We start from the raw sequence: 18917 nt of genomic DNA, 5'->3' as shown, positions 1-18917 counted from the left end.
GGAGGGGAGACTCCTGGGAAAAACTAGGGCTGCTGCTGGAAGAGGTGTTAGTGGGGCCAGTAGGGGGCGCTCACCCTGCAGTCTGTGTGGGTCCCAATACCCCAGTATAGTGACAGGGACACTGTACTGTAAAAAGGTGCTTTCGTTTGGATGAAATGTAAAACAGAGTTCCTGACTCTCTGTGCTCATTAAAAATCCCAGGGCGTTTCTTGAAATGAGTAGTCTCCTGGCCATATTTCCCCCTGCTCTTTACCAATCATGGCCTCCTAATAATCCCCCTCTCTGAACTGGCTTCATCACTCTGCTCTCCTCCCCACTGAGAGCTGGTGTGTGGGGAGCAGACTGGCGCATCACCCAGGTGGGGCTGCACACTGGTGGTGGTGGAGGGGATCCCCATGACCTGTAAAGTGCTTTGAGTGGAGTGTCCAGAAAAGCGCTATATAAGCTACCAGATGGGCTAGATGGGCCCCATAGCCTCTCCTCGTTCATCACCTTTCTTGAGTTCTGATGCCTCAGCCCTACGGGTCAGCTCAGTGATCGATCAAGAGATGCCCAGTGGTCTCTCCTCACCCAGCAGGCCAAGCTTCGACACAGAGCCCAGTCCTGGCTAGAAGGGCTGATGATCTGCAAGAAGCAGAACCCCACTTTCCGCTCACAACGGCCAGCAAACCCCTTCCTTCGGGGGCCGGAATCCGGGAGTTGATGGGAAAACCTCCACTGCGGGGAAGTTCAGGAACACCGGGGGAAAAACCCAGAACCAGGACCCTCGCAAGAGCGAACACGGCTGTACCGAAACCTTGCCAACGCATCAGAAAAACAGTACAGGCCGGAGTTCCGTTCGACACTTTTTAATAAGGAAATGAAGATTAAATGGCAGCATATTAGTTTCTTTTCTTCTTACAAATTTGTAATATACAGCTACACAACAGCAACACTGGTGTACAGCGACAGGAGAAATAACTATGTACAGGCACATTTACATTTTATAAAACACATATATACACTCTTTTAATATATTATTATATAGAGCATTTGTCTCTCATTCTTAAAAAATAACCTCTGGAAGCAGACGAGCTCGGAGGAGAGCCCGCACGAACAGCGGACGGATCTGCCCCCCCCCCCCCCACTCCTTTGCCTGGGCCAAAATGAAAAAAGGAAAAGGAAAGGATAGGTAGTATTTTCACACAGTTGTTGGCGAATAGTACCTTTGAAGTGAGTGTCATGATTATCAGTCCCAGTCGAGTTCAGGTCCGATTCCGAGTTTCAGGAGTGGATTTGGGTTCGGATCCAGTCACCACAGCCACCCCCCTCGCCCCCACCCCACACACCCCGGGCATGATTTCCTTCAGGAATGGGCCCTTTCCGTATCTCAGGAAGAGCTTACATATGTACAACACCACAAATGAGGGGATCAGCATTCCCAGGGCACAGCGCTGTTGCCTGCGGTTTCCCCCGCAGTCCAGGGACAGGGACTGGCGCAGTCAGCAAAGCCAGGACCGGCCCCGGCAACGCTGCTCCGGAACGCGACACCCGGGAGAGAACAGCCAAACGCTCCTCCTCCTCGTGATTCTGGAGCTGGAAGGGGGGGGAGGGAGGCAGGAAGAGCCCAGGACTGTGACCCCCCCTCCTCTGTTCGTGCGGGGCTCCTCCTTCCCTCTCCTATTCTACAACAGCAGCAGCAGCAGGGCCGCAAGGACCAGAGCGGCCTGCAGGGCGGCGCCGGAGAGGCACGGCCCCCCGGTGCCCAGTCTGTGCAGGGGTGCGGCCCCGCCGGGCAGCGGGGGAGTCCTCGGCGAGTTCCGCTTCAGCTTGCTGGGGGGCAGGGCCTTGAGGTCCTCTAGGGCCACGTAGGCCGCCATGGAGAACTCGGGGTCCCCCGTGGTGAGCAGGTCGAAGACGCAGGACTGGAAGTAGACGTCCTCCACCTGCAGGATCTCCCAGCACTTGGCCGTGGCGCGGTCCACCGTGTAGGCCTGGCGGGGGGGCAGCCCCGGGGCGGGGGCGGGGGTGGCGCCGCCCGCCCGCGGCCCGGGCCCGAGGCCCTGCTGGCCCAGCGTGTGCTCCTTGATCAGCTCGCCGCGCGGGCAGCCGTGCAGGCAGAGCTGCAGGCCGCCGCTCTCGTCGGACAGGCTGAGGGTGTCCTCGGGCACGCGGATGGCGAAGGTCAGGTAGCGCCCCACCTGCCGCACAATGATGGTGGTGCCGATGTAGCGGGCCTGGATCTCCACCTGCGCCCCGCCCCGCTCCGCGATCCACAGGCTGCCCCCCTCGCCCCCTCCGCGCGTGCCGTCCAGGAAGGCAGCGGGCAGGTCCTCAGTGGTGGCCTGGTACACCTTCTGCTCGGTGCAGCCGCGGAACGACTTGAAGATCACGGTGATCTGCGGGGAGAGGGAGGAACACCATCAGTCTCCCGGTAGACCAACTGGCCCGACGGCACCCGAACAACAAAGCAGAAGCTAATGGCGCGCCTGGTCCGAGATACGGAGAGTTAGCGGCCAGATTTACGACACAAAAGAAACAATTTTACTATTCATGCAGAAGGTGGAAGACTGGTTTGTACATCCGGTTGCCTCTGAAACTTCACCAGGTACAGCTGGAGACGCACAGTACGCGTGCTCGTTAGAGGGGAACTGCAGTCCCAATTTCTCAGACCAGTTATTACATTTGGGAAACTGAACAAATTCATTGACGGTATAGAAAAGAGTCACAAATTTCAAATCCACGCAAAGTCGCGAGTGCTGTGAAAGTACTGGATGTCGCCATGTTGTCACAGACCCCTGGTCTGGCCACAAGCTTGAGTTCCCACAAGCTGGGAGCCCTTCCTGCTCACTAGTCACTAAAGTAATGCGATGTACAAGAGAATACGTCCAACAGACATTTCACCGCAGAAATGTCCCAACATGATATTAGTAGTATTTATTGGCAAAACATTCTGGAAGCCAAGAGCAATATTCCTATTGGATTAAAAGAGATGGATTCACGAGCCTGCTGGTTTACAGTGTAATAGGGATGCTTCACCTCACCGGAAGTTGTTGCCTCGTTCTGAATCGCAGAACTGGCACTGCGCACACCTGGAAATGTGATCTATTTTGTGTTGTAAATTGGAAGTTTTACAAGTTACTGTGGTTCAGGTGGGTAGCTGCGTCAGCATGCGCAGTCTGCAAAGGAACAAGTAATAGGTTTATTCCCTGCTGAAGAGAGAAGAAAGGAAACACACCTGAAGAAGGCTCCACAGCCGAAACGTTGTTTTCTCTCTTCTCTTTTCAGCACGGAACAAACCTCTTCCTTGCTCCTTTGCAAGTTACCGTGTACATTTGACTTTTACTGCTGTTTGAAATGCACTCATCAATGCGTATTCCATCTATGAAAGAGCATCGCAGCTCCCCTTTAACACACAACATCCTGCAGACACCGGGCACACGTGTTCCACAACAGGAAAGCCAGGAAATCCTAAATGCTTAAACCACTGGTGCACAAGGGGTAAAAAAAAACTCTTTTGTTGCTGGAATAATGAAACAAGACCTAGCAGTCTGGTCATTCTAGAACAAAAATGGTCCCTTAAAAATCGTCAGCAACAGCAATTAAGCCTTCATGTTTTCCACACACGTCTCTCTCAAGGGAAGGAGAAACCCCTGCTGGCCCACAGGCACCTTAACAGCACCTGCCTCTTCAAACACAGGTCCCCACCGCGCCGGGCTACTGGACCAATTCTGAACCCAGGCCCAGCGGCCACCAGCCCTGAGGCCCCGGCCTAGACAGGTCCCCCCACTTCGGCCCCCTGCTGGTCCGAGGACACAGACCCCTCCTTCACACCTCACCTGGGCTAGCGTTTCCCAGCATACCCTGGCAACCTGACAATTTCCACAGCACAAAAAAAACCCTACTACAGCACTAAAACACCACACCGTCAGGACAACGCCACGCGCTCACAAACCGATGGGGGCCAGCTGAGAGAACGGAGGGGCTTGTCGAGAGCCAACCAGCTGCTAAGCGGGATACTCTGGTACTCTCGGTGTCGAAGGGGCACGAGATAGAGACGCACAAGAACACAAACGTGCTGCACTGCTTTGCCATGCTCACAGGCATGACAGCAGCTCAGTGCCTTAAAAAAAAGAGCAGAGTCACCCTAGAAAAACAGTAAAAGCATCTGTGCAGCCAGGTTCCTTTGCGACCGCTTCAAAGCTCTGAAGGTTTTGAAGAAGTTCCAGCAGGGAGCTGCGTCAGCATGCGCAGGCTGCAGAGGATCAGGTAAAGGTTAATTCTACTCTGAAAGGGAAAGAAAAGAGGTGTAATCTGTAGAAAAACTGTCTCTTCTTCTCAGCGTGGAATTACTCTTTACCTGTTCCTCTTGAGACGTTTTGCCTAAGCACCAAGACTGGCTGGGCCTGCAGAAAAATACAGGAACTGCCCAGGGTGTCCACTAAGATGCAGGACAAAAAACCACCGTGAGAATCCTGACAACTACGCCACACACAGACACCAGCAGTGCCCTCATCAGCACGACCCTGTGTAAGAGCCCACGTGTGAAAGAGCAATTGTCAAGCTGCAAGAGCCACAAATCGAAAATACCAAGTTGGGCCACCAGGGGGAACCAGTTCACCAAAGAGCCCAAAATCCCTTTTAGGATCAGCCAGTCAGTACTCTTGGGCGCCCAGTGACTGCTGCTTTTAACCCACACCTGCTCAGCTTCTCTCCCAAAGGTGATGCTTCTCCAGTCTGGCCCTTTTATAAATAGGTCTGCTGTGGCTGTTTGGTGGGATGAAAACTATAGCCCCCAATCAAAAAACCTCCCTTCCAGCATGCACTAAACTGTCACCCTGAGCAGGAGTTCTACCCCGGTTTAAGAAACAATTACAATGCCCTGACTGCAATGCACAAGAGCCACATTCAGGCACTGCGCATGTACTACAATCACACACCGCCTTGCATCACCGCCAGCTGCTAAGGTGCTAGCTCCAGCCCAACTTTCTCTCGTTTTGGAAAAGGCTCTTCTGTTGTCACAAACCTTGCATCTTTGAAGACACATTTCAACTCCACCGAGAGAAACACGTCGGGTGTCTCTACGCCCCCAAGTCAAACCGTCCGGTAAACTGCTTGGACAGATCTGACGTGGCCTCAGCACAAGGAGAATTTCTGCCTTTGCATTGATGGAATAGTCATGAAATGCAAGTGGGGAAAGGAAACTTGGTTCACTGACTTTACTGAACCCACACCAAGGTTTCACAACCTTAAAGAATAAAAAAATATAAAGACAGCTTTCAAAATCCCGACAATGTCAGTCCAACGGATTGAAGGATTCAAAGCAATACACAGATCAGTGGACACAGGTGGGAACTACTTGGAAACGTTTAAAACTGGGAGGAACTTCTTTACACAAAGGGTTGCAGTAGTATGAAACAAGCTGCCCATGTTGTCGAAACCAATACCCTGGCTTCTTTCAGCCAGAGGAGATCCGACTAACTACGAAACAAGACCAATTCTTTTTAGCCTCTTGTGTTCCTGCAGAGGGACACAGTGGGGTCCACCTGCAGGATAAGTGAGTTACAGGGACACAGGCCATTCCAAGCCGGCACGTTCTCGCAGTGTTTAAGACAGCACACCAGTCCTTAAACCTCATCCCCCCACCCCACCTTCATTCCGGATCTGATTTTCTCCGGAGAGATGGGGGAATTCCTCTCTCATTGCAGTTAATTCCACTGCTGCGCCCCGGGGGAGGCCGAAACAACATCGGCCTGTTTGCAAAGGAAGTGAACCCAGAGGCAGCGGCTGACCTCCAGGGAGAGAGCAGAGCCCCTCTGCAGCAGATCCGGGGGCAGCAGCTTGAACTGTGCCTACTCGCCCCCTCCCTCCCTCTCCCCACTCCCATGGCCACACTCCGAGCGCAGGAATCAAGCCCAGCTGTTCGCATGCCAATATCAGCCATTTCCAAGTCAGAAAGAGAGAATTATCACTGTACTGCTGGCCTTAGTGCGCCCAGGTCTTAACAGGGATTTGCTTTTTCACAGGTCTCTACTGAGCCGGTCGTGAACTGGCACACGCTTATGAGTTAGGAACTCATTGATCCAAAGACCTCAACCAGCCAGGACGAAACAGGCCAGAGTATCCGCTTCCGACACAGGGGCCTGCAGCCTCGCATTCCCACAGCCCGCTGGGTAAAAACGTGCCCCTCGTTCTCGGTTTCAAATTCACTTCCACATAGTTTCCACTGGTGTCTGTGGGCTGGCGTTTCACGGCCGATTCTGAAGCCGTCGGCTGAGCTGACTCGCTCGGTGCCTTTGAGGATTCTGAATATGCACATCGTGAAATGTTTGGCAATTCTCAAGGCTGGATTTTTTTGCAACCAGGTCAGAAACCGCTTGAACGTTCGGACATTTGTTCCATCCCTCAGAGGGGTAAATCCCCCCCATGATTAGGAAATATGTATCCAAATACTGGCAAAATCGCAGCGAAAAATGTCAGCCCAGAAAAAGGAAGAAAAACCTGCTTTTGGACAAGGTCTGTGAAGACCTCGCCTGAGCCGAGCTCCAAGCCATGGAGATCCAGTCAAGTCAGAATGATGCACCTGCGCGGCCAGTGGCTGAACCGGACAGAGCTAACATGAGCAGAAGGCAGCCCGAGACTTAGGACTGGGTAAACCAGATAGCAAAATGTGAGCAAAGGCGATCCTCTCCCTTCTCCATTGCTGCAACAAAGCCAATCTCATGCTCCAGTTTCAATCAATGGGACCGGATATATGTCTGTGCGCGTCCAAAACACCATTCAGCTGAATCTGCTGTGAAAGGTTTGGAGGGGGCAGCATACAGCCCTTCTTTCTAACACGGGCATATCCTTCCTGTGGGCAGACTAAGCGCCAACTCATTACAGTGACAAAGATGTGGAAGGGCATAGCTTCCGGAATGAGCGAGCAGCAGAAATGATTCCGACTACACTTACAAGCAAGCTCGGAGTCCCCATACAACAATAAAGGAGGGATACTAGGCTGTCTTGGATATAAACTACTGATGAGCAAATATCAATATTAGTTCAGGTGGGGAGCTGCGTCAGCACGCGCAGTCTGCAAAGGAACAAGTAATAGGTTTACTCCCTGCTGAAAAGAGAAGAAAGGAAACACACCTGAAGAAGGCTCCACGGCCGAAACGTTGTTTTCTCTCTTCTCTTTTCAGCACGGAATAAACCTCTTACTTGTTCCTTTGCAAATATTAATATTAGCCTACTTTTGCAATTCCTGTTTTATGAAGAGGCCTGTGCAGTATATTCTCTACTCCAATCCAATACATGCGTGCACCTTTTTTAGACCTGATGCAGGTCAAGGAGGTGAAAAATTACTCTTTTCCCTTTCCTCGAACCAGGAGTCTACTCTAACCTTACCATTTTCAAGATTCCCAAGAACTAAGAAAAATGTGACTTTTTTCAGCACTGCAGACTGTTAAGGCACAATAATTTAACCAATCCCCAAAAAACTTCCAGGAGATCTGATCAATGCTTTATTGTAGAAACAACAGCTGGCAAAGAGGCAGGAAGACAGTCCCAGCTCCTAGACTGACCATCTGTTGGCAGGATCACAGATCTTAACACATTTAACGAAGAGTTAGCAACCGGTCAGAGTGCTGAGCTTGGTCAGATCAAGAAAGATCAAGCAGAGGTAAATGCCATGTGCAAATAAACACTGCTCCTACAGTTAAAGGGAAACTGCAGTCCCAATTTCTCTAACCCGTTATTAAATCTTGGGAACAAAATAAATTGTCAGTAAAGAATTATTTTTTTACAAATTTCGAATCTATGCAACTTTGTTCAGTTGCCATGTTGTAGCAAACTCCTGGTCTCATCACAGGTGAGAGCACGAATTCCCACGAACTGCGATGTCATGCCGCCCTTCCTGCTCTCTAGTCACCGTAATGACTAATGCAATGGGATGGGATGAGCAAATAAACACAGGTTGTGCTGCAGACATTTCACTGCAGAAATCTCACAACGTGATCTGCATGCAGAGTTAACAAGTAGTATTTGTTGGCAAAACCATCTCCAACTCGAGAGCAGTATTCCTATTGGATTAGAAGAGATGGATTCACGAGCCTGCTGGTTTACAGTGTAACGGAGCCACAACACATCACCGGTAGCTTTGTTGCCTCGTTCTGAATCGCAGAACATGGCGCTGTGCACACCTGGAATTTCGTCTAGTCCGTGATGTAAATTGGAGGTTTTACTGTACTGTACTGTGTACGTTTTACTTTCACTGCGGTTTGAAATGCGCTCATCAATGCCGATCCTTTCTAACCCCGAAACGGAAAAACAGCTCCGCAGTTCCCCTTTTGAGGCGCAGGGACGACCCGGAAGCGAAGAGAACCCCCAGCGGGGTGCCCGGCGGCGATACGGGCTGCACCCACCTTGCTGGTCGCCGTGGCGCTGGACCCCTGCACCACGGGCACGTTGGTGACCTGAACCGACAGGTAGCGGTTGTCAATGAGGGGCCAGGCCCCCTCCACCTTGCAAGTCTGAAACTCGTCCCGGAACGTCCGCAGGTGGGGGTCCCCGAACAGCCCGCAGTGGGCGTACTTCTTGGGGGGCCCGGCGGCCAGGGCGCGGCTCTCGTAGTCGCAGAGCTGGGGCGCGGCGGGGTGCGGGGTGCCGGGGGCGCGGGCCGGGGAGGTGGGCCCGGCGCTGGAGCAGTTGTGCTGGGCGAAGAGCTCCTTGATGCGGAAGACGGCCGAGTGGTAGACCAGGTCGCCGCGGCAGCCGCGGGCAGTTCGGCGGGTGCACAGGGAGTAGGCCCGCAGGGCGGCGCAGTAGTCCGGGTCGGCGGGCGCCTCCTCCTGCAGGCCGCCGGCGGGGGAGGTGGCCGACACGTACTCCGAGTTACAGCGCTGGATCCGGCACTGCTGGCAGTACCCTGCAGGACGAGGGGGGCGGATTACACACACGGGCACACGGACAGCCTCTAGACCACCCTCCCCAAACCCAAAGGCAAGACGCCACGTCAACGCCGCGACCCTTTGAAAAGCCGCAGCTGGTTTCCGATCGGTTTTAAACGGCACTATTTCAAGCCAGGTCGTTCCGTCGCCTCACAGACTTGCTCTGCATAAGAGGACCAGCGCTGATTAACTAGGGGGCGGGGCGGTGGCTCTGTGGCTCAGGATCTGCGCCTGTGGCTGGAAGGTTGCCGGTTCAAATCCCGCGGCCGGCAGAGGAATCCAACTCCTTCGGGCCCCTGAGCAAGGCCCTTAACCCCAACTGCTCCAGGGGCGCCGTATAAATGGCTGACCCTGCACTCTGACCCCACGTTTACAGCCAGTATAAGATCAGATCACTTTATCGGCCCTATACAATTTCTTGCATTAGGAATTTGTCTTTTCGCACACCCCAGCTTGCTCTCCATGAGACACACAGACAGGGAGAGAAGCTGGGGTGTGCGAAAAGACAAATTCCTAATGCAAGAAATTGTACAGGGCCAATAAAGTGGTGTGATCTTATACTGGCTGTAAACGTGGGATGAGGCCACATTCGCAGTCTTGCTACCCAGAAGGGAAGGCACTCTGACTTTTTGCTCGACGCCAACAGCAGTGAGGGGTCCAGCACGCCTCAGCCCCCGATTAAACTGCTCTTCTCTGCTTACGTTACCTCTCCGATCCCATCCAATACACCCGCCATCACGGCAAGTCTCCCGGGACACTTTTCCGTAAGGAATGTAACCACGGCCTGTAGCACCTCCAGGCGTTTCCACCTGTCCAGTTAAGCGAAGCAAGACTGTGCTCAAGACTGTTTTTTTTTCTTGTCGGGGCAGGAAAGGATGGAAGGGGGGGGTCAGGGCCTCAGGTATTGGCAAATGAAAAAATGACAAGACACGGAGGGGGGGGCGCACTGCAGCCAAGGGTCCCGAGTGTGGGGCAGCCGCTCCGCAGCGCACACACAAAATACACACCTTGGCGCGCTCATCAGCACTGTCGGCAAGCCTGAAAACATGCAAGGGAACCGCGACTGCTTCCCGCCTGGTGATCTGCTGCAAAGCCCGGAGCCGAGCGATGACTGGAGGCAAGCCGCTCCGCGGTATCGCGCGCCCCCCCCCGAGCGCGTCTGCGGAAACCATCCAGCTCAAATGTGAGAGCACAGGTATCGGTGTGTCAAACTCAGGTCCCCAGATGCGTATCTGTATGATCCGTTCCAGGTTTTACTGGCTGCAGGTGGTTATACTTGAGTCAGCACCAGGTGCAGGACATTTCATGCCTGTTGCCTTATTGGACTGAGCTGACACACCGTGCCATGTGGAGCTAATATTAATAATGCACACAATTTTCTGCTTCGTCAGTGGGATTTGTACAAGAGCCTGCAACAACCAAACATCGAAATGAATCAAACTGGTACTCCATATGAACCTTATTTGCACCTACACAGTATCAACGGAGACAGACAGGAAGGGGGGTGTAACGTAACTATTAAATCTTTCCTGCAGAAAGGGCCCCAACATGTGTGATGCTCTATTGATGCCTAGACCCTGCCAGACCGCACCAGACCTACTGGATATGGTCGTTCTTATTATCACAATCGCACCAGGCTGTTCAATAAAGACTTGGGGGCAAAGTGACGCAGTTAAGACTTAAAACTCTATGGCCATCGGTGCATTGCCAGGCTACAAAACCCAGGAGCACTCATTGTTGGCCAACTGCTCTTATGTGGATTTACTTCGGAATCGCACAATTCAGATCCATGCTCCGGGATAGATCTCACCGAAATCCTGCAGGAGTGACTCTCCGAGGATTAAGGGGGGGGGGGGGATCCATCCCAAAATATCCTGATTTCAAATCAAAATACAAATCAGCCTCTTCAAGGCTTAGAATGTCCAGTACCATTTCATCAGAGAGACATCGCCCTCAGCAGACACCACGTACACAGGCCTACAGTTTCAACAGGTCCAGCAACACAAAGGTCAATAAGAACATCAGGCAGATGGGTTTGTATGATCAAAGCCACACTGGGGAAGTAACATTGCTCACGCCTGACAAGTGGACCAGCTTCTCGGGACGTCTGCAGGGCTGAATCCAAGATGCTCCCCAGTGTAACTCCCAGTAAATAAGCAGGAGGGGAGCGATCTCAAAGCACCGCAAGTGTGATGTCGCGTCTCTCGGCCTCTCCCCAGCGTCAGGGGGACGTGAAATGAATGGCGTCTTGCAGCCAAAGGCTCTGTAAATAAAGCCTTTCCCACATCTCCAGAGGGTAAGGACCTCAGTTCAGGGGGAGGCCTTACAGCCTATCCCCCTCACTGTGATGGGTGAAAGGTCAGAACCGGCTGCTTCGATAAGTTACCACCCCCCCACCACCAAAAGTACATCTCATCAAGGGCGTTATCCTGGCCGCCCTAAAGTCCTGAGCCCACCGATTCCTTCTGTCCCCAGTGTCTCTCCCTCTCGCTGTGTGCAGGCACCCACGATTTCTAAGAACATCCTCCGGCATTTTCAGCTAGACACCTCTTTCCTCGGGCAACTTTCAGAAGTTTTTTTTTAAAATAGAGATCTTCAATTCTTCACCCATCGCCTCCCGTGATGTCGTTCTAGCATGTATCAATGCCAGGCCATGCCTCACGCCCTTTACTTAAAGCCACCTGGTAGCATTTTCTCTATTTTTTATTTTCAGAGAGAGAGACGCAAAAAAGACGCCTAAAACATGAAATCTGAAGTCGTTCTCCAGGGCATCGGAGGACGAACGAAAGCGAGCCCAACTTAAAAGCGGACCTGCCCGACTCCCCCCCCCCACGCTTGCGGCTTCTCCTGGGAGGCCCGGGATCATCAGATACGTGCTGGGGGGGGCGCTTAATTACAGGGCGCCTGAACGCAGTACCCGCAGCCCCAAGGAGAGAAACCCCCGGACCCCTCAGGCCAGCCCGAAGGCTCCCTTCATGGCCCGCGACCGGAAAACAAATTGAAGGCCCCGGGCTCAGCTCGCCCCTCCTCGTCTCGTTTCGTGTCGCTCTGCTCAGGGGTGACAAACCCGTCACCCCGCGGACCTGAGCACTCCGGGGCTGTCAGTACAGTATGTTGCTGCTCAACTCCTGCGGCAGGTCGGCTACGAAGCCGCCACATCTCACCAGCCTTAACCGAGCAGCGCTCCGACTCCGCGCAAGGACAGGCTGCTCCAGGAGTGTGTCCTAAAGGCTGCACGCTGGCTGACCCGCTGGAAACGGACAGAGCGGAGCCCTGCCCTCTGGAGGGGAGAGGGGTTGAAGAACAATCCCTCACCGATATTTGCAGACAGATCTTGGCGTGTCGCCGCGTTTGCGCTCGAAACCCTCTCCGGCTTTAGCTTTCCGATTTAAAAACAAATCAAAACCACTGGGAGACTCTTCCTCCTGGGGGAGGGGAGCTAAACTCCCATGCATCTTAATTTCGGAATGGGGGAAAAACACCCCCCCCTCCTCCGCTCACGTACTGGGGTGCAGAGGGGGGGCATTTAACTCACTCATCCCTCACCGGAGACCTGGCGCAGAGCCACGCCGGCAAAATTAATCCCACGGAGAAAAGACTCGATAGGGCGTCTGTATCTCACCTGTCTAAATACAACAAAAAAATCGACTTCCCGGTGTACTAGTAGACGACTTGGAGAGGTAATGGGTTTCACAAACTTTTTTTTTCCAGTCGGAAAACGCACAAGTCTCTCGCCTACCCCCCCTCACCCCTCTGCTCACTGTGTCTTCCTTCGTAATTGGTTACAAAGTACTCGCTGAGCACAGGCGCCCACAACAAAGCCCGGACTGTTTGGAGCGGACGCTCACATCTGCAAGAGGGGCGAGAGAGAGAGAGAGAGAGGGGCTGTGAAGGATTTTTGGAAAGGTTGAAAAGTCTTTCCCCCGGAGACACCATACCCGGAGCGAGAAAAGAAACGCATTTTCTTTTACGTCCCTCTCTCTCTCGTCTCGGCCGAGAATTAGACAAATAAACCCAACAACCGTCCTCCCTCTAAACTTTAACACCCCCCCATCGTATTTAATGACCAAACCTCATTGTTTTAGGAGTTTTGCATTATCCCACTATCCTAGCCTCACGGCTAAAGCGAACTACGCGACGTTAGTTCTCGTCGCGGTTGATGAGATTTTCACGGTGCTCGAAGCCGAATCCGTTTCCACACCTCGCCCCCACCTATAACTTCAGCAGGAGCGACCGCTGGCTCGTTATTTTCGCGCAGTGTTGGGTCGATTTTTCCCGCAGACGACTTTCCCCGTAATTTTTAATTAGCGCAGCTAGCCGAGCGCAAGATTTCCGAAATGGCGGCGTCTGGAGATCTTTTCTCCATAACTCCCCGTTTTTTTTTTTCACCCCGGATTAAAACCCTTAAAAAGACGCGTTACAGAATGGGAGATTTCCCGTCTCCTTAACGTTTCTACGGGCGAATACCACCGACACAGAAACCGACGGGCTAGCAGCTGCCCGGTCGTTCCTCGCTCTCGGTGTGCCCAGTAAAGTTTTGCACAACTCCTCTTAAAGGTGAAAGAAAAGACAAGTTAGTCGTTCTTTTTTTTTTCTCTCTCTCTCATGCACGCATACTGGAACACATACCTGCTCGGGGCCACAAAGAAAGCAGAACCATCACAAGAGAAATGGAGTTCCACAGCTGCCGCTTAGCCAGGTTTTGAAATCGGCCTTCCCCCATACCAATCCATTCAGTTCGGATGGAGTCCTTCGACTGCTCGGCTGGGCTGTTGCTGCAGGAAATTAAACATGAATTCGCATCGCTTTTGGCTGGTCCTGTCAGTCAAGAGGCGCAGCGCGAGCCCCCCAGCTCAGCCTGGCGCAGGCGGGGGAGGGGAGGGGGGGGGGCCGGGCCCCAGGTCCAGCTCCACCAATGAGCGCTAGCCTCTCCCCCCCCCGCCATCGAAACATCGTGTCCACGGCGGAGTGTCAATCTCCGCATCAGCCAATAGAAAGCCGCCCCTGGGAGAAGGGGGCGGGGAAATGCGAGCCTACTTCAGAAAGTAAGTACTTGGCTACAGCCAAGAGCTTTTTTCGCTACCTGGCCTCAGACTTCGGGAACAGCGTGAAGGGAGTGTTTACTTTCTTTAAGAGGCTGCAGGCTGTTGGTATTGAAATGTGGACATTCGCGGGTGCAGATCTAAGGGCTGTGCTGAGCCGGACGCTAGTCTCCATGTGCAAAGCTGAGCACATGTCCCAGCTGCTCCCGCTCCGTCTTCTCCCGAGGCATTTATGGTGAGCAATAAACCAAATGGCAGCCTGCAAACTATCCCTTTGGTTCCGTCAAGGGCATTGAATTACCCTTCCCATCTGCTAGAGAAATAAACCGTACCTCCTCGACCCAGCGGGCCCAAGTCGCTGCATTAATAAAGACTGCCCTGCGGCCGCCTGTGTGTGTACAGTACGAGCGCTCCTTCAGAGATGGACCGTGCACCCAAAACCATTTCTGCGGCCGACGTCAGGTTAAACCTTGAATTTGACAAAACGTTTTGCCTTTCAGCATCGAATTCCCAATTACATAACTAGTAGTATTTTGTCAACGCCATTACTCTAATTGCAGAGAAAAACACCATGAGGCACTGCGTGTGCCTTGCACCAGTCGCTACTGATGCAGAATGCAAGATGCCAACTGCCGAGTTCACCCAAGAACAGTTCTGTTTGTTTCAGTTTGAGATAAATAAAAACGGAAACCTGGCAACAATTCAGTATATTAGATTCAGATGATGTTAATACTTATTATTCCTTACTAGTATGTGGTGCTTTTTCTGGGCACTCCACCCAAAGCGCTACACGGGTCATGGGGATCCCCTCCACCACCACTAGTGTGTACCCCCACCTGGGTGATGCGCCAGTCTGCTCCCCACACACCAGCTCTCAGTGGGGAGGAGAGCAGAGTGATGAAGCCAGTTCAGAGATGGGGATTATTAGGAGGCCGTGACTGGTAAAGGAAATAAGGGAAATTTGGCCAGGACGCCGGGGTAACACCCCTACTCTTTTCGAGAAACGCCCTGGGATTTTTAATGACCACAGAGAGTTAGGACCTCGGTTTTACATCTCATCCGAAGGACGGCGCCTGTTTACAGTACAGTGTCCCCGTCACTATACTGGGGCATTAGGACCCACACAGACTGCAGGGTGAGCGCCCCCTACTGGCCCCACTAACACCTCTTCCAGCAGCAGCCTTAGCTTTCCCAGGAGTCTCCCCTCCAGGTACTGGCCAGGCTCACACCTGCTGGGCTCCAGTGGGGCTGCCAGCTGGGAGCTGCAAGATTAAGGGGCCAGTCCGAAACTTGGTCTATATGTTCTAGACTGCTGTCTTGTTCTACAAGCTCTAGAACAAGTTCTAACCTATGGAAACCCCTTATTACCCTGTTTGTCAGGTCAGTTTCCACGGCCCACAGGGGCCCCTGTGAACAACCCGCGTGTCCAGTTTTGAAGACAGTTCTCATAGTTACAAGAGCCAACGCAACACAGCTGCAGTTCATTCCAGATGTGCAGAATGAGCCGGACTGAGCTTTCTTTTTGCTTAAGCAACTGGAATGAACTTTTGTTGTTGTTGGACTTCGCTGCTATATTCTGCACTTTCTCTGCACAGCAGGGCCCCACCATGCAAATGCACAATAAACACCCAGAGGAGGTGTGTGCCTGTGTGTGTGGGTGAGGGGTACCTGATTCAATCGAGATTCTGGCGCTGCAGACCCATTTCTGTTTTGGACAGTTGGCGACCCCTGGCCCTGTAATCACCTCCCTCAATCTACAGGAGATCAGCATTTTATAGATGTTTTTGAAACCCAGGGTCAAAAACACACTATAAAAATATAGCAACTGACGGATTACAGTGTCCTTTAGGTCATGTAACCCCAGTTACTGTATGTCCCAGATGCCCTAGGGCCTCTTCAAATGTACACATGGGTTCTTAACAAGCAGCGGTCATGTAGACTGGCATTGGGTAAGCCTCAGCTGAAACCAGGAGGAGACCGGCTGGACTGAGCTCCATCATCACAAGAGCCTTGTTAACACAGGCCAAGCAGCTATCAAGTTGACTGTGACTCCTAGCTCCGAGTTTTAGTTCAGCTGGAAAGCAGGAGAAGGGAATCTGGGGCACACTGATGTGAATGACCTAAATATACATGCAGGAGACAAACATATCTGTAGTTGCAGTATTCAAAAACGTCTTGCACCAGGTGTCACTACCAAAGGCAAATCACCCCTGAATGTACTTAATTCTGGTTGTTTTATACATCCAGCTTCTTAAAAACCTGCAATGTATTGTGCTGACTGGGTGATATTCTGGACATTTGTTAAATGTTGCGTTGATCAAGGACACATTACAGGCAGCCCTAAAGCTACGTCCAGGTGCTTCCGATAGCATAATGCCCCCGACTCCTTGCGAGAAAGCTGAGCTCAAGGTGGACAGGGAGCTCGGCCCTGCATGTACACAGCAAGACTCCTAGGCTGTGCCATGTGAGAAGAGGAGGGAGGTTCGAATGCAATTTTCCAGGGCTCATGACACGCTTAAAGGGATCTAACAACTGTGTCATGGAAACCTTGTGTGATCTATAACAGGGCAGAAGGGATGCCATTTGGTTGACCTTTAGTTCTAAATATCACGGAGCGGGGAAATGTCATGCAGACATGCGGCTCAGAACGGGCGAGGCTGCAGGCTGACGTGGGAGACGTACAGGCAGGTTCCGGGGTCCCCTATGCGTAGCCAACGTAGGCATGAGCACTAGACACGACACAGTGGACAACACAAAGGATCTGAGCACTTTCTAGGATTTAGCAGATCGGAGCTGATGGCGGCATCTTTCCAAAGCTCCGGATGTGAGTGTGCTCCATAAGAGACGCACAGCAAGCAGAAAGTGAGCAGGACGCACTGTTCCAGAAGAAAGGCGGTTTAAAATTCCCAGGCGATGTTTCGGAGGTGGGTGTAAACCTTGGGATGCAAGTGGAATGGGGGGGGAAAAAAAACCCCACCACCTTCCAGCCTGAGTTTCTAAGTTAAGAAAGACTGGAGTAGCCTGGAGTGCAGCTTCCTCCAGCTCCCCAGCTGTAAAACATTGGCAGAGCACTGGGAAAAAAATGTTCCTCAGGACTCCGGGGCTGGGGGAGGGGAATCCGGACGGGAAAAGGTTTAGAGTTGAAGCGTGATGTCATGGACATAAATCCTGTAGCGGAGTGGATGGAACCCGTCTGAACAGCTACCCTCCTCTGTTTTCTCCAGATTTACGAGTGATGTTTCAGGGGTAAAATATTCTTTCTTCGGGGGCAAAAGCAGGCGGGCTGGTCTGCGTGTCTTTATTCTCCTGTGAAGTGTGGCAGAAAATGGAAAAAAGACCCAGAAAAACAGCTCCAGGCGTTTTGGTTTCTTCTAACAATCACCCCCCTCTTTCCTTTTCCAAGACATTTTTTTTTTTCAGATCGCAACCTGTGCGTCTTAATTTGGTGGGACTGCGGCCAATTTTCCACCGCTCGCCTCGTTTCTCGTTTACGCTGCTGGAAAACAGAGGCGCCTGCGAGAACCGGAGAGGGCTGTTTGCTTTCAGAGAGAACGCGACACCGGCAGGCAGCCGGCACAGCCTGGCTGTGGGAATCGTGGGTCGTGGAGAAAGGTCTTGTTGGTCGAAGAGGAGAATTTAACACTCAACCCTGCCAGGACACATCCAGATACACACAGGTGGATCTAGACAGGCAGATAAATACGCAGTACACAGACATGTAGATACACAGACATGTAGATACACATACTGTATAGACAGACACACATCTAGATACACAGATAAACACAAATAAATACACAGACATCTAGATACACAGATAGACACACATCTAGATACACAGATAGACACAAATAAATACACAGACATCTAGATACACAGATAGACACACATCTAGATAGACACAAATAAATACACAGACATCTAGATACACAGATAGACACACATCTAGGTACACAGATAGACACACATCTAGATACACAGACAGACACACATCTAGATACACAGATAGACACAAATAAATACACAGACATCTACATACACAGATAGACACACATCTAGATAGACACAAATAAATACACAGACATCTAGATACACAGACAGACACACATCTAGGTACACATATACAGACACAAATAAATGCATAGACATCTAGATACACAGATAGACAGATACACATCTAGATACACATATACAGACACAAATAAATGCATAGACATCTAGATACACAGATAGACAGATACACATCTAGATACACATAGACAGATACACATCTAGATACACATAGACAGACACAAATAAATGCATAGACATCTAGATACACAGATAGACAGATACACATCTAGATACACAGATAGACAGATACACATCTAGATACACAGACACAAATAAATGCATAGACATCTAGATACACAGATAGACAGATACACATCTAGATACACAGATAGACAGATACACATCTAGATACACAGACACAAATAAATGCATAGACATCTAGATACACAGATAGACAGATACACATCTAGATACACAGATAGACAGATACACATCTAGATACACAGACACAAATAAATGCATAGACATCTAGATACACAGATAGACAGATACACATCTAGATACACAGATAGACAGATACACATCTAGATACACAGACACAAATAAATGCATAGACATCTAGATACACAGATAGACAGATACACATCTAGATACACATATAGACAGATACACATCTAGATACACAGACAGACACACACGTGGAGATACAGATAGACACACAGACAGATGACAGACACAAAGTGTCTTGAACACGAAGTACACATGGTGTGTCATGCACCATGACTCTTCCCTGCCGGAGCTGCTGATGGCTCCTTGAACTTGCTGTGAACCTGAACCCTGACAGATATCGGATCAGCTGGCCCCCCGGCTCCCTCCAGACGCACAATTGGCCGATTCAGGTGGAGCCCTGGCC

General features: G+C 51.5%; 1 protein-coding gene across 1 annotated transcript; it reads right to left on the bottom strand.

Moving 5' to 3' along the window:
• Nucleotides 1-832: 832 nt before the first annotated feature.
• On the bottom strand, nt 833-13791 carry rgmd (RGM domain family, member D). Its single transcript, XM_069186041.1, has 3 exons — nt 13539-13791; nt 8385-8887; nt 833-2378 (listed from the first exon to the last, which is right to left on the bottom strand). Exons 1-3 carry the CDS (start codon nt 13630-13632, stop codon nt 1665-1667), a joined length of 1311 nt encoding a protein of 436 aa, XP_069042142.1. The 5' UTR covers nt 13633-13791; the 3' UTR covers nt 833-1664.
• Nucleotides 13792-18917: the final 5126 nt, after the last annotated feature.

The sequence above is a fragment of the Lepisosteus oculatus genome, chromosome 29, assembly GCF_040954835.1.
Source record: "Lepisosteus oculatus isolate fLepOcu1 chromosome 29, fLepOcu1.hap2, whole genome shotgun sequence".
In the NCBI taxonomy this organism is placed as follows: domain Eukaryota; kingdom Metazoa; phylum Chordata; class Actinopteri; order Semionotiformes; family Lepisosteidae; genus Lepisosteus; species Lepisosteus oculatus.
The sequence above is the reverse complement of the archived record's forward strand: the minus strand, read 5'-3'. Positions and strand labels throughout refer to the sequence as shown.